This window comes from Manduca sexta, chromosome 14, assembly GCF_014839805.1.
Source record: "Manduca sexta isolate Smith_Timp_Sample1 chromosome 14, JHU_Msex_v1.0, whole genome shotgun sequence".
NCBI classification, from domain to species: Eukaryota; Metazoa; Arthropoda; class Insecta; order Lepidoptera; family Sphingidae; genus Manduca; species Manduca sexta.
In genome coordinates, this window is record NC_051128.1 from 8,411,261 (window position 1) to 8,434,993 (window position 23,733).

General features: G+C 33.9%; 2 protein-coding genes across 3 annotated transcripts in view; both read left to right on the forward strand.

Annotated features, from left to right (window-relative positions):
* The first annotated feature begins 1,027 nt into the window (after positions 1-1,027).
* On the forward strand, positions 1,028-10,860 carry LOC115447629. The gene is made up of 8 exons (XM_030174788.2): positions 1,028-1,230; positions 2,977-3,145; positions 4,665-4,751; positions 6,512-6,712; positions 8,604-8,873; positions 8,957-9,299; positions 9,383-9,639; positions 9,913-10,860. The coding sequence occupies exons 2-8, from the start codon at positions 2,996-2,998 to the stop codon at positions 10,243-10,245; spliced, it is 1,641 nt and encodes a 546-aa protein (XP_030030648.1). The 5' UTR covers positions 1,028-1,230; positions 2,977-2,995; the 3' UTR covers positions 10,246-10,860.
* Positions 10,861-12,502: 1,642 nt separating this feature from the next.
* LOC115447651 (integrin alpha-PS1) overlaps positions 12,503-23,733 on the forward strand; it is a 79,703-nt gene continuing 68,472 nt past the window's right edge. For both annotated transcript variants that reach the window (XM_030174820.2, XM_030174821.2), the window contains exon 1: positions 12,503-12,949. In XM_030174820.2, coding sequence (XP_030030680.1) covers positions 12,777-12,949 — 173 coding nt within the window. In that variant the 5' untranslated portion in view covers positions 12,503-12,776. The remainder of the gene's footprint in view (positions 12,950-23,733) is intronic.

The following is a 23,733-nucleotide window of genomic DNA, read 5'->3' on the forward strand; positions in this document are numbered from 1 at the left end:
GTTATATCTTCTATTTGTTTTGGTTGATAAGAATGATAGTGGAGATACACTGCCTTGTGGATTTAAATGATAAGCTTGTAGACTAAAGAATCTTATCGCATTGTTTCCGCATGAGGTGCCTCCACTGAATTGCGAATCTTATTACTTACTTTATTTCTGGCTACAATTGCATGAGACTGATTAGATTGTATTATGACGGGCCGAAATGACTGTATATCATTTCCGTATTTACATCCTCTGCATTTTGACCTAGCTTTTTAGATACATAAATATGAATAAATTCGCAGCCATGGTAACGTTTATCGCGAAACATTGCAGCATAGCCTTGAACTGAAGAATACTAAATTACCGTGACTATTTTATCGATTTATGTACTAAACTAGCGTGGTTTTGCCTGTTACTGTAAAGGCCGTATTTTATGCTGTCAGTGTTTTGCGATTATAATACTGCAGTTAACTCTAGTGCAGTAAGTTATTGTTACTTGTTCATTATATTCGAAATTAGGCTATTATCATAATAATTTTGAGTACCCTGTTTATGGAATTGCTTTGCATTATCCTTGTAGAATAGCATAGGTGTGTTTGTTTCTTTATGAATAGTTGATTGTATTAGTAACTTTTCAATTATTTCTTTGAGTGCATTATAAGTACCCTAGTAAGATTGTAGATTCTGTAATTTGGCTGATAATTTTTACTCATCGGCTGTTGCTTTAACATGAATCCTTATACTTTCGGGTAAGTTCCTGGTAAGTTTCCGTGAAGCGGGAAGCCCTCGGAGTGCGACGTGTCCGCCGGCCAGCGCACGCCCTCACATGCACTTTGATCCGAAATGAGGACAGTGACGTCGCGGCGACGTATCCGACGTATCAATAGCACGGACGCATGCGTAACTCTTTGCCGCTGTGTGGGTAACTGTCTGGCGGCAAACGGAACACGCGGCCGCTGCGTGCTCCTATGGCCGTCTCGCTTCGACCTTATATCGGCATCCTCTTCCCCTGTCAGCACTACGGCCGGGGAGCGTTTGTTCAAGTTTAAAATACCTTGATCGTGAGCGCTCACCCTCAGTGGTGTTCAAGCTGCGCTCCAGTACGGTTAACTAGCCTTGCATCGTGACAAGTTCGCCGTAACTGTTGTGATTTTTATTGTATTATAGCTCTGTGGAGTCCAGTCGAGAGGAACCTTGAGATCTGTGCCAGCCACAACTGTTTTCAAATTTTACCATATCTTCGAGGTGAGTTAGTAAACGAATGCGATTAAAATATAATGAAATGAAATTTAAAAAAAATCAAGATATGAATATTATATTATGGAATATTCTAGTTAAAGTAACGGAATAGTGGGATACAGCAAATGGCCGACGTGTAACTGCATCGTAAGCGCTTTCTCTCTCGATAGTTTAGTCGTCGGCTCCATCGGGTCACAAATCTACGGCGTTCTAAATCTAATCACTTTCTATAGTAAAATCGAATGTTGTATTTGATCAAATTTGTTCGTACGGGGTTGATTATAATTTTCATATTTGAGGGTTTATTAAAATCAAAAGAGGGGTTTCCCTTTTTAATTTAATGTAAAGAATATAATAAAATTCCATTTCATTTTGATTTGTCCGTTTTTTGTATACGTAGAAATAAAATATTTTCTTATTTTACGAATTTAGGACAAGTTTTTGTTCGACACCAAGCTTTGGGAAAAAATTTGGTACCTGCTCGTTTAAACCAGGAATGTCGGGAGTTTGGACAATGGGGAGACTTTTTAACAAAAAAGTTGACAAGACAGAAAGGTTCACTGCACTTTAGAAATAAAAGGAAACTGTTACTGTTTGGGAACAATACTTATTATACCATGGTTATATCAATAAAGTACTTAACACTTAGCAGAAAAAAAATATATAAATGGAAATTTCCTTTACAATTTTGTATTCAATAAGCCTAGATGTCCTCTAAAATGCACGAACATTTCAGCTGTACAAATATCGATGTTAACGTTGCGATGAAGGTCTCTCAGCTAGGCGCCGACAAATTTAAATAAATTTGTAATCGAACTTAGCGTTGGGCAAAGGATGTCGATAAAAAGTTTTGGTGAGTCGAAATAAACTGGAGGGAAACCCGCACGTGCTTTTATGCATATTACACAATGATTAGTAATGAAATAGGCGTGCAGCGTGATAAAACAGCAATGAATAATATAACGGGGAAACCGAGTACATATTTTTAATGCAAGTCTTACCTAAAGATATTTTGCCGTAACTTATTTTCCTTTTAGACTTTATGTTTGTGTTTTGTATTTTTAATAGGAATATTTTGTTTCTCTCACTGCAATTACAGTGTGCAGGTACTTTGTCATAATCTGAAACTTATATTGGTAAATTTTGGATTGTCAAATGTTCAATGAAATCACAATTCTGAGATTTATAATTTTCTGTATCTTAAAATTATTATATAACGTGTGCCTATCCTAACAAATTTATGTGAACTTGGCATCTTTTTATAAATTCAATATTGCCGGAACAAATAAAGGCTTCCTTATTAGAGGCCGGGGTCCCTTCACGACCTAACAGAAGACCTTTAATCAATTCCGCCTTTTATTTTTTACAAAGTAGATATAATGTTTTAAATGCATACTCAATAGAAAGTAACAGTTAACCTGTGGCATTTCATTCCATGCGTTAGGTATTCGATATTCTACAAACTCTACCGTTTGGTAATTGTTATGAAATCTATTGAGCAATTTATTTGAGAAATTTATTGTTAAGTACAAATTTTTTATTCTAACCAGTAATCAAAGAAATATAAATAAATAATAAATACCTAATAACACGCGGCTGAATTCGCGGAAAAGTTAGCGTGTAGTTATTGCACACGTCTATACTGATTAACTGTTATAGATACATTGACTTATACAAAGTTACCTTTATCAACTAATTTGTGACATTCTTTGATATATGACAATATATTAAAACTGTCGTTCTTTCCACCAGATAAAGAAACCTAACTAAGATGCTCGCTAGCCCAGCCATGGAAATGCAAGCCGAGGAAACTCCCCTGGCCCTACAGAGGCTGTGGAACCTGACGCGTGCTCGCCTTGCAGGAACTTCCACTGCCCTTGGAGGGGAAGTAGCTCTGGTCGAGACCTTGCCTTCAGCCCAGGTAAATATGCCACTAGAAACTATTTCACGAATTTGTTATATATGGAATATGTTCGATTAATAAAGAAATATTTTATGGTCAAAAATTTTGAATTGATTTATATTTAATTATTTAGTTGCTCGTAATGCCCATTTGTTATGGGTGCAAGTAGATATTTTTTTATATATTAAGTGTAGTGCTCTAGCTGTTTACAGATTCAATTTAAATTCATAATATAATGATTAATATATACAAATACCTAACGAATTTACAGCTCACAGAATTTGTGACAAAATTTACGAAATACCTATATTTATTTTATACGCGAGGTTCACTAATAAAAAAATAATACCTACTGCGAAGTAGGTCAAGTAACAGTCAAGTAAAATAACGATATTATAACTTGAATTAAAGTAGGAAAATTATTTCAAATACTGTAAACAAAATAAAAGGAAAATATATATATTAATATCACAGGAAAAATTATAATTTATTATGGCATAAATGTAAATGATCAAAAATGTGACTTTATTTGTAACAATTCATGAATGTATATATTTTTTTATGCAATTGATATAAAATTTATACAATTACTTGAAAGGAAATATATTTTTATATTTGACTATAGATGTCACACTGCTGGGTCAGAGTTTCTCCTTCCTCAATATCTGATGATTTCATAAAAAAATACAAAAAATATTTTTAAAAGATTTACTAGGTATGAACGAAAATCAAAATTCAGAAAAATATTAAAATACTACTCCTGATAATTATTATTTTATAACCTATAAACATAAAATTTACATAATTTGAAGGCTATTCTCCTAGTTACTAGAAACGGTCTATTTAATTTTCATAAACGTGTGAACATTTTTGAGTTATTATACTGAATTTAATTTTACAAACGATTATTCATCCAAGAGTATCTTGAATTTTAATTTATAACATAGATATTATGCATATTTATTTCCGTTTTTTACAAGGCCATCAACTTTACCTATCGTACATCTCTAATCATCTATTAAATGTAGCTTTACTTTATTATTCTGCACAACTTTCGTTCACACATAGGTTTTCACGTTGCAATTACTAAATGTATACAACATTTTATAAACTAATTAGAATAGTAGAGCGCTATGGCGTTGTATATTTCGGAGCAGGCTTAATTTTATAGCTTTCAATATAAGTACAAGATTCATCGTATATTGTTTACCATTGCTGTTTCAGATTTAGGCCGATTCTTATAGTCCTTTGTATACGTGATCAATGAAAATTACTCACTCCATTTATTCATAATTATATAGCGACGTTAAATATATTCATGCCTATCATTGAACAAATATATTTATATAAAATAACTTATGTTACGAACTAAAAATAAATGTTCTAACATACAAGTCCAGTAGACTAGTGAGTCAAGGGCTGGTGTGTGTATCTGACCTCCTTTCCTTATCACTATTGTAAATTTTCTTTTAAATCTCATGCGATAAAATGTATCTCGCAAGATCTTCAATGGAGTAAATGGAATGATTTTTTACAGGAATTAGAAGTCGCTCCAAAGCCATTCCCTGTACCAAGCGACTACGAGAGTGATGGCGAGGAAGCATTCCCGGACGCCGATGTTCAAGTAAGTCCAAATTTTATGTTCTATAACTTTTTTGTACATTTTAATTTCATACAATTTAACTCCGCAATCGGCACCGCTACGATAAGTATGACGACAGAAAATGTTACTCCAAATACGAAAATATTGTCAGGGAATGACGCAATAGTAAGTAAGAAGGCCTTGTTTAAATATTTAACTATCAGCACTGTTTGTGGGAACGGATACGACGGCTCTACAATCGTGATCGATATTAAACTTTGCCCTACGACAACGCCGTCCTTGGAGACGTGGTATTGAATTGTTTACGAGTAATTAATTGATGAAACTGCGCCTATATTTGCTATATATCTGATATAACGGTGTCACTCCCTCGACATTAAGTTATCAATTTACGTCAATCCTGACCCCCTGCAGCGTCACGTCTAGACTTAAAACAAATAACACACAATGTTTACATTATCGTTTTTTTTTTTCAAGATCGTAAACATAACAAAAATCGTGCCAATTCTATAATTAGCATTTGTATAAAGATTTTTTCTTTGTGATGATAAAAAACAGAAGTTTACAGAACTATCGATTATAATATTGGATCTAGTAAACACGAAATTTATGGTAGCTACTAAAATGCTGAAATTAAAATTTTATGCACAATTTATTTTTGGAACAATCAAATACTTACCTATTCAATGATTGTTTTCTTATTGTGCATTAGATACGCTTCACTATTCCTCATTTTAAGGTCGATCACACAAAGTCGTAAGGTTTCATGTGATTGAATCTGAGAGGTCACAGCCTCGACGGATGAAATCAATCATGCTCTCATTTCGTTCGTGAATTTGTTCCGAATTCCCTAAATCGTGTAGGCCGATCGGAATTTGAGAAAAGTTGTGCGAAGCGACCGAAATAGTTTGAAGGATACCGTATAAATAGCTCGCGATCAATCTCCCGGGTGGACTTTGTACCTCGTTCCGAGTCGAAACAACAAATCAGCGTTTCTTTAATGCAATGTGCGCAGGCGACTATTTACAACTCAATATATTTTTATGGCGCAGAGAACGTAATGAATTGGTATATATTAGTTTAGATTGATACCCAATGCCGAATTTATTGTAGTTTAAAGAAGCGCATGATAAAATTCCTTGAACGTTGATGCTTGTGCCAATTTTATATTTTTCTTTAATTAATATGAGAATAGGCAATAGTAAAAATATGTATATAAAATGTTTTTTGTATAACCTAGGTTTCACTTTGCTTTAAGATCTTTAATATCTCAAAATGTGAATATCTTCAAATAAATCAAAGTTATTTTGTGGTTTTAAATAATATACTTAATCTTTCCGAGGCTAATTTCTATAACATTTTACATATTTGGAATATTTACAAATCATCATCTTGTTTACGATTTCGAAAGTCCAATTATATCTGTTCCTACGTCATTAAGGGTGTAATACACTGTAATACTTTCTTGGCAATAGTATTCATTATCACGTGGTGGTGGATATAGGATGCCAAGAAAAGAACAAAACATACATTTTTCATAGCTTCCTTTATTCTAATTGGCACTGTCTAGGAGCACGGTCATTGTGCTCATTAAATCAAGAACAAAAAAAGTATTATAACATAAATTCGGTAAAAATGTTAGCTATGAAGGCAATCAGTGAAGGACTGGAGTTCAACGATATTGATGAGTTATTGATTTGTAGTGATGATGAATTGGTGCGTGAAATAACCAAGAAAATACGAATACGTGAACTCGATTTTAAGTAGCGAATTTTTCGTAGGAGCAACCCGACATCCCGTGCAAGAGTTACTGGACGGGAAGCGGTTTTGAAAAAGAGGTTTTACTAGATGCCAGCACTCTCGGGGACGTGCCTGCGGTTTACAAAGTGCCGCAACCTGCGCCGCACCAAATGCCAGTTATCGGAGTCTACATTGATCCACGAGTCAGAACCGGATTCAGATACAAAGTTAGGCCGATGCAGGTGAGACGAGTAATTTAATTTCATGTTTTAAATAAACGCACTACCATACTGTGTGAGAAATCGTCAGATACAAACAAAAGTCATGTTTGTACTCTGGAATTGCGTTCAGAGAGTATAACCATTTACTTTTCGTCTTCATTGACGCTGTAAGCTTTACGAAAATCATGACGATCCCTCACCGCGTAACTTTGAATGTTCGCTTAACCATCGACATATATTATGCAAATTGTTTGGAATCGCTTTCGTTTCATTTATGTGGAGCTTACCCACTTTGAAACAGCAGAAAAACTTCGAAGATCCATATAAAAATCGGGCAAAATTCTAATCTACTGGACTACGAAAAAAACGATTACGCTAAAAAAAGATGATCACACATGTTTTGAGTTTGATATTCGACCATACCATTAGCTAACTTTAAACATATCGTGCAAATATTATAAGGAAATAAGATAGTTTATGTGTTCTCAGGTGAAACATTATGGTTGGTTCATTTAATTGTTATTTAAATCTATTTCGCTAGATATTGCTATTATCGCGTTATAATATTGATGAAATAAGAGAATCGATTGTGGTTATATTAGAACATTTTTGCAAGCTTTATCCTTTTCAGAATCAAGAGGATGGTGAGTTTCTGCATCTTACGAAAATGTTCATGGACTAAGCGAAAATTCTTGAAATATGTTACTTTTTTATAATTGGTTATTCATTTTATTTAAAAGTATTAAAAAAAGAAAAAAATAAGGATCTTCGTGAAGTGCCATATTCCTAACCACACACGATTTAATAATTGTAATATTCAAATATAAATATTAGCTGTTACGAAGTCTGCAAAAAAGCACGATGCGTAAGGTTGTCATGAAATTATACGCTTTTCTAGAATTTTCACAATTGTAAATACAACGACATACATAAACTTTAGAGGAAGTCACCTTTATTTTCATACGAGTGTACAATTTTCATAGCTTATATTTTCGTTAGTTGAATACTGTGTAGATGGTGTATATAATGCAAGAAAATATTGTAAAGGCAATCTTACAGACAAATGTTTAAAGTTGCTAAATATCTGAACTTTAGCTCCCCTGACCTGAGTTCAAAATTCGAATTCAATTCGTGATCATCAGCTAGTCGGTTTCAGTAGCCCAGTTCGTTTGGTCCAATTAGAGCACCGGGTAGTCCTATGAGTAGCGGTGTCCGTTGCTGACATTTCCAGAATGAAAATATCATCAACGATCAACACTGTTAAGTTGCGCGTGTCTTTCGCCTGGTTATGTGCACTAGCCGTTGTAGGCGATGGTATGTGGATCGTCCAGTTTTTCAGACCCCCGCCCAGAGCGGAGTTCACAATACAAACTTCAAGAACCTCGCAGTGACCCGACAGGTCGAAAGTGACATGGCTGGCAGCATGTTGTGTCAACAATAGGTAAACCATAAGTATCATTCATAAGGGCATTACGCCATCTTAATCATGTCATTATATTTGCAAAAGAAAGTTACTTCTTTTGTGATTTTGATATGGTTATTTTTTCATTGACTCAGCAAAGGCTTCATAGTTGATGCAATTTGGGGATCATAATACATATTCATAAAGATTTCATTCATATCTAATATTTTGTCTTACGATTGCGATTACTAAAACGGGTGCTAATTTTCATTAATACTTTCAACATACAGATAAAATATTATAATTTAAATGAAAAAATAATCATAGCAGACCACAAAATGTCAATAATAAAGCAAGTTTATAACGTTTGTTGTAAATTAAAGTATAATTATAGTAGAAATATAAACGAATCCCCTATTAAATATTTTGATGTTAGTAACTGGTGAATAGGAATTGTTGATAGTAGATGTCTTAACGGAGCAGTATGTTATATCATTTTTTATATTTCAGGCCGTGGACGCTCCCCCACTATCAGTGAAGCCGAGGTACTTGTTTGGAGGAAAAGCTTTAACCCTACAGTCGATTGGGCGCGGATTTGCTCGCCGACTCACTTTTGAACCCGTTGGCTCCAAGCTCAATGAAAATGATAATTACTTCTGGACTGACTCCAGGCCTGAAGGTTTTGTGTTTGAGATCGAGGCTGTTTCGATCGGCGATAAATTTACTATCTACGATGCTAACCATGAACCTCAGGGCATTTTGGAAGTAGTTCAGCAGCAGGTAAATATCGCTTTAGAAGTGTTGTTTTGTTGGATTTATAATTTATTTGGAAAATATATAACATTACCTATTTTTATTTATAGAAAAATCAAATTGAGTTGGACCAAAAAGTGCATGAAGATGGTTCTATTGATAAGAAAGTGAAAATCAACACCCTCTGTAAAGTGGAGTGGTACGAAAATGACGGTGCTACGAAACTGATGCCTGTCACCGGTGTAGCTATCTTGAAGAAAGGAAGAGGCAATGCCGCTGTCACACGCGTTATTAATGTGGCCATCGGCATCAAGCAACTGAAGAAGGGCTATGAACTGAAGCCCGGCATCCAGTCCTCTTCTAGAAGAATCACTGTCAACGGCGGTGACATTAAAGACATTCCATGCCAATATTGTATTGTTGGACTTGAGAAATATGAACTGCCTGCTATTGGTGAGTGTTCATTGCGTAATTGATATCACAAAATTATGCGATAAATTTATATTTCGAACATTAATGGTTCTGTTTGTTTATAGGCACTTATGTTGACCCTCGCATCATCCCTGGTTTCCACTACCGTGTGCGTCCAGCAGGCAGCCGTCGCCATCTCTTCGAGGGACGCAGCTTGCTGTTGCAATCTATCGGAATGGGCTACGGAAAACGTATTACGTTCAAACCCGACACGTTGAATGCCCCAGAAAACTATTTCTGGTCCGACTCGCATCCCGAGGGCATTGGCATGGAACCACGCGCAATACAACCAGGAATGAAATTCACAATCACAGGAAACGGAGTAAGTATTCAACTATCGTACGTTTGAATGTACCCCTTTAATATATTATGGCGCCATGAACTGGCATTCAGCCAGATTGTACAACGCGGGTTTCAATACTCAAATAGTTATTTTTCGATGATTTGTTTTTATATTTTTATTCATGTATGTCAATTTTGGCAGAAGGACAATTTCTAATTGCATTTACATTGGACATTAGCCAAGGAAATATAATTTCACCTTGGCAATATATTCGGTATGTATGTTTATTTATATGAAACATTTTTGTTACAGGGCTTGTTAGGCGAAGCGAGCGTGTTTAGAGCTGATTTGCCGCAAGTTGAAGAGAAGACTGAGTATGTAGAAGTTCCAGGGAAGCGTGGAAAGGCCGTAGAGAAGTACATTCACGTTGACGTCACTTGCCACGTGAAGTTAGCAACTACTGGCGGCGGTTCGGCTGACCTGGAAGTGCATCTGATGAAGGTGTCGGGAGTGGCCGTGGTGCGCAAGGAGCCGGGACAAGCCGAAGCTAAGTTGATGAAGGTGTTCAACGTGGGCTTGGACTCGCAGCTCAACCTGCTGTTCGCCCACTCACAGACCGAGCTGACTTTCCATCCCCTGCCTTAAGTTATGTCCGGCTCGAATGGTATTGCAATACATGTGATAGCGCTCGCTTCACTGAGTATTGTAACGCCAAATAAACACTTACCTGGCGCGACATAGGCTCCGTCAAATGCCAATTGATTGGTCACGAGTTTGCAACCGGAAGTCGGTCAGATCTAGCTGGACCGATGCAGTTGGCAGTTCGATTGCGAACTCCTCTCAGCTTCGCGCTGAACGCTTTCTAAGCGCTGTTCTTACGAGCTGTTGCCATCTGAGCTCGTTTTGCTGTATCAAGGACACGAACATTTGGAAGATTATAGTTACACAGTAATTTATTTTGTTAAAAGCTTGTATTTCATGAATACATCCATTTGGGGGTTAGGTTTAAAACCGTAGATACTTCCGTACTTGATCTTATATTTTAAGAATTATCAGTATTTTAAATGGAAACTCTCGTAAGTTGTGACATCAATAAATGCAATGTGTAAATATTCTTTTCATTGAATATCCTGGAGAGAGTAGTAAAAGACTAGAATCCATGTCACATTGAAGATTAATTATATTAAAACTGACTATTATATTATCTTCGCATTTTCATTTTAAGTATGCTATTTTTACCAATAAAGATAAATAAATTGAGCCTGCGTTTTTTTTATAATTCCTTACCTTATAATGCTAATACCCATCAAAACAACGTATTTTGTTTTTAGTTACATAAAAAGAGCTGTTGGAGCATGTTTTATATCCCTCTTCCTGAGACAATACATTATATATTAGTTGTAATACAATTAGTAGTTTTGAAAAAATACACAAAATATAAGTTTTGTTCGCGGCGCCGCCGGTGCATCATTCTGCGGTAAAATGTAGGCTATATTTTATTACATAATTCGATCTATGTAATAGCTAGGTATATATGTTTCACACATAAATTCATCCAAATCCATTCATCGGTTTTCGTAATATAAAGTAACTTCTTAAAAAAATCTTTATAAAGGTTCATTATTCGCAGTTCAGGTAATTTTTTGTCAGTTATCACGAACTGAATCATCGTTAACCGTGATTTTCAAAATCGATATGGTGTAGTATCATACGCATACGGCTGATTTGAAGGATTGTGATTTTATGTGGACATTAGTTCAGTTAGGTACAAGTATATTAGCATATTCAAGGAATGCAGAAATAAAAATAATAAATAGTACTTACCTTCTTTAATTAAAAAAAATATAATTTCTTTTGGTTTTGTTTTTTGCTTACCATATCTTAATACTTATAATTTATAGTACATACATATATAGTAAAAAAAATTCATATTACGATTCTTGTGACAGTTTTGCACTTGTAAGGGATATGAAAATTTATTATTTTGCAATTAAATAAATTAACAGCTTTGATTCTTATATTATACACTGTACCTACATTATAATATATTTGTGCTATTTTGAAATGAACTACACTAGTATTTTTTGCCTGTTCCTCTCTGATGAAAGCTGGATTACGAACTGATAGAGTAAACATTTTGCTGAATCTAAACAGTATTTAACATTTTATGGATTCATATACTTAAATAATTTAATTTAACTTTAATAAATAATGTTCCAATCAGGTACTTAGGTACTTATGTAACGCTTGAAAGTGATAACATATTACATAATATTAATATTACGGTACTGTTCTTACTTAACAAGTTTTTAGACTAAATTTGCGCCTATGGTCTTGATAGTAGAAAGTGGTTTGAAGTAAAGAAGGTTAGCTCGCTGTCGTATAGCCGCTTACACTGCATGTAGGTATGTGCAAGTTATTACACCAACGTATGTATATAGTCTTAAATGTTATTTAGATATATTGTCTAAATTTGGCATTGCAACAACACACACTAGAATTCTTTAGCTTTCTGTTTTTACAAATAAAAGAAAGTGTTACTAGTTATATCTTTATGTATCAATTTGCTTACGCGCAGTTTCCTTACAGTTTAATTGATTGTTTGTTATATAGTAAGTATGATACTGTATCATTATTTACTAGGTGTTCACATTCATATTAGTTATATCGTTGCATTGATTCTTAATTAAGCAGTAAAATAGCAGTTAGAAGCTAAAAAAATGTAGCGCTATCTTGTAGAGCTCCTTGATATTATTATTAATTATGCTCTACCATTTACTAAACTTTGATAACAATAGATGGCGTTGTTCTGTTCTGACTGTTCTCTTATTTAGTTTCCTTATCATGAAATATTGCGTGCCGGTAGATGTCACTATATACAATTCACTCGTTCCATAAGATTTTATGAGTTCAGTCGCCTCTACCACGAGCACCGGCGCTCTACCGTGTGTAGGACGACTGACGAGTCGTGACTGTGTACTAGCAAAGATACGAGTAAAGTTTAGCGGGAATACTCAGCCGGCGAACGGCAACCGCGCTGGGGGTCCCGTTGTCACAGGCTGGCGGCACGAACTATTTACTACGAATATCGCGATGTGCCAAATTATAACTGGGAGACAGTGAATTTGTGCGATAACCCGATACGTTCTACGACAACATTGCGAACTGTGTACGCGATGGCTGCGAAATTTAGGTGTAGTTGTGTGTTATTTTTGTGTATTTTGTACAGTGTCACCGGTTTCAATCTGGAACCGAGGATCCCTGTGATAAAGTTCGGAAAGAGCGGCTCATACTTTGGATTCTCTGTTGCTGAACATTTGACGATCGCAAATGGAACAAAGACGAGTTGGTAAGTAGTTTTATGTTGTTAATGAAACTTATCTAAGTAATAAGATGTAGTGATGTCATATGTGAAGGTCGCGGCGTTCCATGTGCTCTGTATCGCACCGCCGATCAAACTTCTGTGAATGTAATCATAGAATATGTGTTCGCACTTCATATCGGAATTATCAGAATTTCTTATCAACGGTTTACGGAGCTATTGTAATTTATAATATCCACTTACTTTATACAACCACTTAATTTTGTAATTGATAAAAAAATTCAGTCAAGATTACGTATTTCAAATGTGTTTTCATGAAACAAATATTAAATTTCAATTTAAGGATTTATTATTATTTAGGTATTTTGTGTAAGATATCTTCCTGTGTCAGTACACAGGCGAATGCGTATAAAAACTTAATTATTGCGGCGGCTAATTAAACCGAGGAGGTGCTCCATAAAATGTTAATGAAGATAAACGAAGTAAACAGTACATTTTTTGTATTTAAATCACAAGAATGTATTATTTTTTCTGTTTCCTTTAATTAATTATCTAATAAGGTAATTGGGTGCATTTTAAGAGTCCAGAATGATGCATAAACTTTATTTATATTTCAATGAATTATGCAGTAACAATTGTTTTATAAGACATTAATGAAGATAAACGAAGTAAACAGTACATTTTTTGTATTTAAATCACAAGAATCTATTCTTTTTTTGTTTCCTTTAATTAATAATTATCTAATTATGTAATTAGGTGCATTTTAAAAGTTCAGATCGATGCATAAACTTTATCCACATTTCAATGAATAATGCAGTAACAATTGTTTTATCAGATATAGCACTATGAAATTATTATAATCATTATATTATCTTTGTGTCGAATTATTATCAGAAAAATAAATATTCATGATACTTAATTGACTACATAAAAATGTAATTTGCTGTATGTAGAGTACAATTTCGGGTATTAAAGTTGATAATAAATCTCGAGTTTAAAAAAAATTGCATAACAATTATATTATTTAACTTATTAAAAGAAATTAACTACAAACCATTATGTAGAGCTGCTGCATACATTGAACAATTGACAATTTTAATTGAAGTCCGATAAAAATAAATACGAATAGAGAATGTAGTGAATCGAGTGTAGTCGGCGCCAGTAATTGACCTAGTGCCGATGAGTTATTTCAAGCTATCTCATTGTTTTATATCTATTGTCTGTCAACGTGAGTGACACTTAAAATAATAACGTCTTCGGATTCTCGATAACAGCGTAATGTACCTACTATGAGGTACAGATTTCATAAACATTTTTAAATCTTACACTTTATTCATTATTTCCTTCATTAACCTATGGCTTATATGTGAAGGTAACGGAGTTTCTCGGTTTAAATACTAGTCGGGATACTCTTCAGAGCGGGTTGTAGAAATGGAAATAAATTTGCAACACACTCCGAGAAGTATGTTACACTAAACGTATATTGGAGTAAGATAAGGCTAGAGTGTGTGTTGTCAATTTTTTTAAGGTGTTATTTAGATGCATAATATATGCGTTTATATTAAGTAGCTATGTGTAAACATCCACGCGTATAGCTTCACTGTAATTGCAAGCGCTATATAGAGTAGTTTGTTATGATCTTATCAAGTTGTCATAGTCGGCTAATTAGTTGTTAATGTTTCTATACCTTCATGTTACGTATAGAATATTCCATAACATTATTTTGTTACTCTTGTAACATTTTATAATACTACCAGACTAAGTGTATTTGATATCTATGTACTATGCTGATTCAGTGTTTATCAACTGTTTGCGTGTACATTTAATTTTCGCGGAATTCTTGTAAAATAACTTAAAATGAGTCAGCGTTGTTAACATTTTTAGCGTGACTTTTCCAATGTAACAGTAAACTGGAAGCAATCCAACGCCCCCGATGGGTGGCACGAAATATCCTCGACCCACTCCCACTATGTCTTTATCAATGCTTTTGAGTTCGCAAAATAGTTTGAGGTTAATGTCCTTTAGTTTGCGGAATAAGGTACATTTTGGCACGTAAAATTTATTACAGTTACTTGGCAATTTTGCCAACAAGTATTATATGTCTGAAGAATAATCTATTGGCTTGTTTGGATATTCACTAAAGTTTCAGACAATCTCGGCCCTCTTCCTTAATTTATTAACGCTGGTGTTTTTTACATCACGTAATAGTTACCTCATCTTATCTTGTGTGTGTTGGCAACATTGCATAATGGCGCCAAAACAGCTGAAGCCATTTGGCTCGTGACACCGGCGCGTTATTGTTATTTTTCGTAGACAATTTATATAGTGTGAAAAATAATAAATATCTATACTTTTCAACTTTATTCCAATGGTATATAGTAAATAAATAAGAAATAAGCAAATCTATGTATGAATTACCTCCGGTATGTACCACTGATTTATCTGGTGTCTGTCGATTAATTGTTTCATTGTTGTTTTGTTATGTGTGACCTTAAAATTGTTTTAATACACAACCATCGCTCCTACATACACTACATACACATCACAAAGTAAATATTATGTGTGAGAGTTTGCAAATTCCTACGTATGGTTCGATAAGCCGGTGATGCTTACAAAGTAGGACTACAACTCATTTCATCGCCACGGTTGTAATTTGTCCATAGATAGCAATACAGGGTCCAAGATTACGTACGGATTCGACGTAATGTTATCTTAATCTCTGTATTTACCTGATTGACTTCGAATATTATCGACGTCATCTGAAATTTAGAAGCTCATGATGCACTTATAAGTAACAGGTTGGGAATTTATAATGTGTCGTTGATTTATTATAGCCAGAATTTGCCTGAATCTAAATTATTGGTTAATTTATATTATGTACTTTATTTATCTTTAATAGGTTCCATAATTGCGTGATATGTGTTATATGATTCGGACGTGATATAAATTCCTGTTTTGTTGACATAGTTTTGTCGCGTGGAGTCTTTTAAATACGTAGGCTGTTTTGTGTAAATGTAACAGCTATCTACCAAGCCATTTGAAGTTGTAAAGCGCGTTGTGGGTGTGATATACAACTTAAGATCCTCAAATAGAGACATTTTCCCGTAGTTTGACAACACATTGTGACGTGTTTGTATATGACAATAGTTTTTACGGTTTGAGAGCAATCGGTTCAGAATTTATTGTGTTTATTTGAAATAAGTATAGCAGCGAAGTCTAAATGCAAATAGGCGTTATAAATTTTTTCCAGTATCTTGACACTCCATTTTATAATTTTATGGGCTCTTTTTGTTGAATAGAAAAGTTGTGTGAAACGTTTTAGGGCATTGACTATAGCTTTCAATAATCCTATTTCAGTGCACGAGCGTCCCCTTCCGAATGATTCTCTCCAATTATAATGTTCACACGTCAAGCCCAGCGGGACGCCATAGTACTCAACAGTTCCGCGAAGCGAATGCTTTGACGATACACATGCGGGAATATATTTAATAAATATCAACGATCAATTTGTTACAATTTGTATTTGAGTGGTTTATGATACATGCAATTGATTGAACTTTTGAATTCGCTATGTGAATACAATGGGACACAGAGATATGCTTATAAAAATGTCACATAAAATTTAATAATTCATATAAATAATAATAATAATAGAACTCTTTATTGCACAGCCAATAAAATATACAGAAAATCAATCAAATGTATTAAAAAAAATCCTTGTTATTTAAGTGATTTTATTTTAATACATCATATTTATTTGAAGCTCAGGTTGAGATGTTTTTAAACAATCGAATAATAATGCTTCAAATGTCCCCATAACTCTTCAACGCGTGAAACTATGCCCTAATTACTAAAACAGCGCAGTAGTTTACCAAGTTAGCTTGTTTATTTATTACTTTTTATTTATAATCCACCGTAATACTCGTAAAACAGCGGGACGAACGTTAGCTGGCTCAAAATAACATCTCTCGTACAACCGATAGATCTATGTTGTGGAAAAATATGAGTTTTTTAAGTTTTCAAAGTTTTTGCACTTCGGCAAGTTAATTATAATATGGTTATAATTATAACACAAATAATGTAGTTTAGAAATTATTTGGAAAATTGTTTGAGTACATACCTATTTCATTTAATTTTCTGTCTAAAGATTTGTCGACTCTAGTAATTAAGCGTACTTGGTAAGACTTTGTGAAGTGCGTACCATTTTTAAACTCCATACTTTAATCGCATCGAATATTATGTGTAGACTGCACGCCATGATTTAATTTGCAATAAAATGCGATATTGATCTAAATAATTATTAGATTTGTACAAACGTTTCACAATTTCGTGATATTTACGAGTATAATGTTTAAATTACGGTTCGCTCAAACATTTTGCCGATAATTGCTGAATTCAAATTATCGGTTGGACACATCAGATTAATGGTGGTGTATAACCATTGGACCAGGGCAGAACAATCACTAATACCTCTTGATAGGGTTGTCGGATGCTAGATTTACATAAACCGATTATAAGGTAAAAATGACTAACGTTTTCTATCACAAAAAGTGTAGATTTCTGAACAAGATTGGCCTATTTCCATTTACTAAATATAATTTAAGCAATATCTGTTTGCGAGGTGCAGCATTTATGAGTATGACAATTAAGGCTGATGCGGGAGCGACAGAGACTATCACAAAATTGACATATGAAACGGTTACTTGGTAATGTTGGATTAAGTGCATCATCTATACATATTGGTAGATAATAGGTATATCTTTTAGTTTTATTTTACACTTTGTTACTTTTATAGAGCTGGCAACCCTGCTAGTGGTCAGTAGAGGTCATTTTGCGAATATACTTGCTCTTACAATCGCAGAGCAAATCGGCTGCTATTGTTTATACCTGATTACGTCGATCTACATCACGATTTCATTTTAGATTAAAGTTTAAACGATGTTAGATACGCGCAGTTTTGCGTTCAATTCTGTATCGTACAATACATATTGTAACCATCTTCATGTATCAAATATTGTAGATTATATTCTAAGATTCAAATGTTTTGTTTATTTAGAATTTTTATGTTAAACGGTTTTTGGTTCTTCGTTTATGCCTGACGGCATCTACACTAATAAATAGAGAGCTTATCAGATTATCCATAATATTATGAAATTCGTAATATGTATGTCATAGTAAACATTTATAATAATGTATAACATATGAATAAATATTAAGGTATATGTGATGTTATTTACTGTTAGCGTTTATTAATGTAATACTTTGTGCTAGTTATTAAATGTGTTTGCAAATGAATTTATACGATATCGCATTCAAAGCTTGATTTACTGTAGCTTAAATAGAGCGCTAAAATGTAACACATTTTTTCAATGCATAAGAACATTTTCTATACGTTCCATACCTTAAAAGCTAACTCGCCAACGCGCTACTTACATAAAAACTTATAATTACATTATTATTTCCATGAGCATATCTAGTACCATTGTTGCATTCTATGGACACTGTGAATCATACATACACAAGCGTGCTATACTACAATAGTAAAATGAATCTAATGGTTGAAGACCGCACGAAGCTGTGTGGTGCACGGTCCGCCCACAGCCGACGCGTGGGCGACGCGGTCTGACGACTACTCAACCAGTCCTCAACGCCAGTGGTACGGCCAAGAGCGATGCTGTAGATCCGGATTTTCCCGGACATTTCCGGAATTTCAAAGGGGGAGGAGAAAGATTTTTAATATTTTTGAATTTAAGTTCTAAATGAAGTGTAAATATCATCAAGCTATTTGAGCGGCAACTTAACATACTTATGCATCATTTCATTCCTACAATTTACAATATTAAAGTATTTATTTTATTATTTTATAAAGCCAATTCACATAATATTATTTAATACTAACTTATAAACTTTACCGTAATTCAAAAATGTCAACCTAAATTTTATTCGGGCCTATTTTATTTTACCTGGTAATCACAATTGATCTAAGCGCATTACATAAAATAATATCATAAAAGTGCATTATAAATAAAATATCATTTTAAATTTAGTATCCATAAATAACGCTTTAATGAAGTTTACTTTTTAACGATCTGGATTATAATCAATAAAATATTTATTCTGCCCATGAGAACTGCGTTTTAACAGGACAGTCGGTTTACAACTCGAATTACATTTCTCAATAACCATACTACGGACTCGCAATGGTACAGTATCCGTATAGGAAGACTGGGGTTTTACTATAAATATAGAGAAATATTGGCCTTCGCAGAACGATTCAATTTAAATAAAAGCTTACTAAAAATGTATTTTTGCTTAGAAGGTATAGATGATGTATATAAACAAAATAATCTATAGGTATGACCATTTAAATTTCACAATAAAGTATCGAGTGATATTGATGATTTAAGTTCTATTATTTAATGGCAAGAGAATTACACGTTTCAAACGTGGGAGTCGTAAGGTCAGATTTCAAATTGCATGTCTGGCAATCATGCTATTGGGAAACCTAATTTAGGGCCAGCATGTCTATTATGTGATTGTTAACGATGGAACATGCGAATAGGTTTATATCTAATGAATTTATTTTAAAATCCAAATGTAATTTTAGGTTACAATATAACAGAAACATTTAATTAAAACTTTTCAATTGCATAATTTCATATGAAATTTTCCAAGTTTTTAATTTGATGGCATTTTAATCTTCGTATATTATTTAATAGAAAATTATAACCATTTATCAAAAGTGGTAGGATTATTATATCCGAAAAGCGAACCGCTATGGTGGGCTTTACATCATAGTATAGATCGCCATTGTGGCCCATGTATTGATACTAATGTCTCACTTGCTATCATAGCAACGAAGTCACTTTGTCGTATCTGTAATAAAAGGCGTATTAATAATATACTATTTCTTTTTCTAAAACTTTCCCTGCATTTTAGCCGAAACAAGGTTTTTCGTACAACTTGAAAGTCTCTAGTTCCATTTTCTTATTATATAATTGCGCAAATAGCGTTAAATCCACTGTCATTTATTTGTCACGCCTTAATTACCCTTTTTAACGGTAAGTTATAAAGTAAATTCGCTGCTCGCTTAATTAAGGCCAAAAATGGACACTCCGAGTGCTTTTAATATACATTTTTGACATTATCGAGAAAGCCGTGTCCGCGCGAGATATGTTTATTACTCGCGTATACCAAGAAGTATTTGCATGTTGGATTTTCTGAGATAACTCTCATAACTCGGAATAACAGTACATTCGTTTCTACACTTAACAAGACTATCAAATGGTTGCGGAGTTATATGCGAGAGGCTTTACTTATCTCTCGGCAACTTATTCTTAATGTAGTTATGATACATTTTTAAAATCATTATATTTTTCAGTATGGCATCGGTTTTTGAATGGTTATGAAGAGATTTAATCATACATCATAGCGGATGACAACTTTACAGTTTTGGTTAAAAAATACTTTTGCGTTAATGTGCATCAGTTTGGTATAAAGAACTGAGGAGATTGTAATTAAGATACAAACTTGAAACGTGCGCTGTATTGTATCTGTTTATTTTTATTTCATCCAAGTTTGATCACCTTCCGGATCCTAATTATAGTAAGTTAGGAAGCATTATGGATATTACTAACTTTGTTGCTTAAGAATTCTACATAACTACAAAACTGACATTTGCTTCAGCAACTTTCGGCAACTTGTCAGCTTTACAGTAGTGTAGTGTTTCCCAGCATCAAGTTGACTGCATTTGTCCAATGTATTAAGTATATCGTCTAACGTATTATGTATTTTCATTTTTTCTGTTTTATATTTCGTGGTGGTCTGAGCACTTTGACGTTCCATTGACGGCACAAAGTGTCGCTAAAGTCCACCCATGATTGAGACAATTGATATGCAGAATGCGACGCAGTGCCGATACTTCATTGAATCAATCAATCAATGTGTTTATTGCACTATTGGAACAAACATTATACGTAGGGTCAAATGATTCATTTTGATTCATGTTTAAATTGTCGTCAAATGTAAATTACTTGGAATTAATAAACAAATCAATGCACATTGTGCTCTTAATTGTTCAATTATTTAATTTTGTATTATTAATAAATATTGAGCAGTTGGATGATTAATTTTAAATGGCTAATAGGTAATTTTACGTTTATTAGTGAATGGATTTGAAGGTTACTAAAAGTGATTAGGTTCGCAGAAATTAAAGTAATTTAAAAATTATATATAATCAATTTAGCTTCGCCGATTGTAGCAATATGAATCATATATTTTAATTATACATAATATTTTTAATATTTTCATAAAGTTTTCCGCCAACAATAATGGCTATCTGCGAAAATAAATCCCATAGTAACAATATAGGATAACGTCGGACACCAAATGGAGTGTTTGTTAACCGTCTCACAACGTTTGTCGATACGTTATCAGTGTAACCTAATTCGCATACATCTGGCCCTATTCGCTAGATAGTCGTTATGAAAATACGCCCGGCAGAAACTTTATGACAGATGTGAGCTTATTATTTGGATTAGAGTTGTGTTAGTTACAACATTATAATAATTATTATGAATCTACTATACTGCTCAAATAGTGGGCTTACATACTTTAATAAATTAAATTTCGGTCACTAAACATATATTTAGATAAACATATATTTTCTTTCGTCCAAATAAGATAAATAATTTTAGTGCTAGATATTTCCAGTTGTCGTACAATAAAACTCATTTGAACTATAAAAAATCGTTTAATAAAGCAAAAGGGAACTCGAAACTAACGTCGGTCTCGCGTTCCGAACATCGGTCGCCGCTTTATTAGTTTATTTTTTGTGGCAGGTCTTTATGCGGCTGTTTTATTTCTTTTTGTCGAGAGCCTTGTACGGGTTGCAGCCTTCGTTAGCGCGTGCAAGGTCATCGGATTGCTCTCATTGGACACAGCCATTTTTTGTGGCCAGCGCTGAGCAAGTAACCGAAAAAGATTAAACAAAGTTTCGTTGGCAGCCAGTTTTTATCTTAAACACTGTAAAGACGTGCTGCTCTTAAAATGTATAGTATCATCGCCTTTAAATAGTTACATTGTGTAGAATGTACGAGTTTGATGTTAGAGTAAGTTTACTGTGAGACGAATCAATTAACTTCGTTAATAATAAAATTGTCATTGATTCTTAATTCAAAGATCAAGTGAAAACATACTTACGTCGTGGAACACATTCATACTTTTAACACACGGTTAACAAATATAGTCGGTTTTTGTATATAAAAGTTAATTGTGAAAATTTCGTGAATATCCATAGCCAATCCCAGCAAATGTCGATGATTAAATAACAGAAGTGATCACGGACGCGGCGCCGGCCGGGCCGGGCCCAATTTACCTGTTATCGTGTAGTTAAATAAGCGATAATCCTTGATATCACGTTCGGGCTCTTCAAGGTGATTCACGTACGTGAACAACACATTTCATGGGCTCATTTCTAGCTAAAGACCATTTGCGGTAATTGATGAACTTTATATATGTTAATTAAGGCAGGAAATGGTCGTGGAGTTTACTAACTGTTGTTAATACACATTTATTATGTTTGCCTACGTGAATATACTACGAATTATATTTTTGGTATTGATACGTAATAATAAAATATTAATTTACCTGCCAGTATTATCTAAATACCGCCTCCATGCGCAATTAATACAGATTGGCATAAAATTGCGTCAGTCACAGATGCAAAAAGACACGCATGTGATAAATGTTCGCTCATCACCACTTATTCATACAACGGCGTCCACTGCAAAGTTCCATTTAAAAAGCGATTTAGCGAGTCGAGCCCGACACGACATAATATTTTCTCCTCAAATGAGCTAAGTTCCCATGCTATTGTCGACAACCCGCCTTTTAAGGAATTCGTCGTGTACAGGCGGATCTTAAAACAGATATCGTAGTTAATCTTTTACAAATACTATTTTAATTAGAGATTTTTTAACTATTTTCGGATATCAAGTGATTGTAAGAATGATTATTGTAAATATTATTTTACGATATTTTTATATTTGACTTCTCGTGTCAGGAAGTTTATGACATGTCGATTATAATTGCAAAATACACCGATCATTATATTTCTGTGTTACATAAATGTATTTAAATATAACGGTATAAGTATTGTCAGCAAGTTGCTTCTTTTCAAATTCAAATTTGAAGTACACCGAGAGGTGTAACATCTCTCGTCAGACATGTTATTTGGACACACTAGTTATTAGTCACTGCGTGCCACAGTAAAATAATCAACTATTTTATAAAAAAAGAATAAAATATAATAATTGTATTTCTATTTTCATTACTTTTTTATCCTAATATGGCGAAGTAAGAAACGGTCATTCTTAAATAATGATAAAAATGTATTAAAAATAGTAGCCGCCTGTGTACGTCGCTCGTTTCCAGAGGGGCGCGCATTCCTTCTAATTGGACGTCTGCGCTGCCCGTTATGGTGTTGCTCTCCGGCGCGACACTGGCCACTTTCGCTTCACTTTGGTTTGTTTTGCAAAACACCGATAATGCTCCTTTTAAATAATGGCTACATTTTTGTTACTTTACAATGTATTTTCAAGATAAAGACCGGAGATTACTACAAATTATGTAGAGTTGTGAGCAGCATCCGCGCTATTTAACATTTCCAGTTGTTGCGCTTGTTGCAGATCGTATTTCGTGATTTCTACCAAAAGCAGAAAAGGTCTTTACAAATGCAAATATAACTGATTTGAAATTCTCAATAAAATCAAATCGTCGCGTAGGTTTGCTATTGAGAACAGTGTTGTAAT

Bases quoted from the DNA above. Each gene is read 5' to 3' on its own strand.
- LOC115447629 (XM_030174788.2), top strand. From the start codon at position 2,996: ATGCTCGCTAGCCCAGCCATGGAAATGCAAGCCGAGGAAACTCCCCTG. The intron at 3,146-4,664 runs GTAAATATGCCA...GATTTTTTACAG, and splicing joins AGACCTTGCCTTCAGCCCAG to GAATTAGAAGTCGCTCCAAA. The intron at 9,640-9,912 runs GTAAGTATTCAA...TTTTTGTTACAG, and splicing joins TCACAATCACAGGAAACGGA to GGCTTGTTAGGCGAAGCGAG.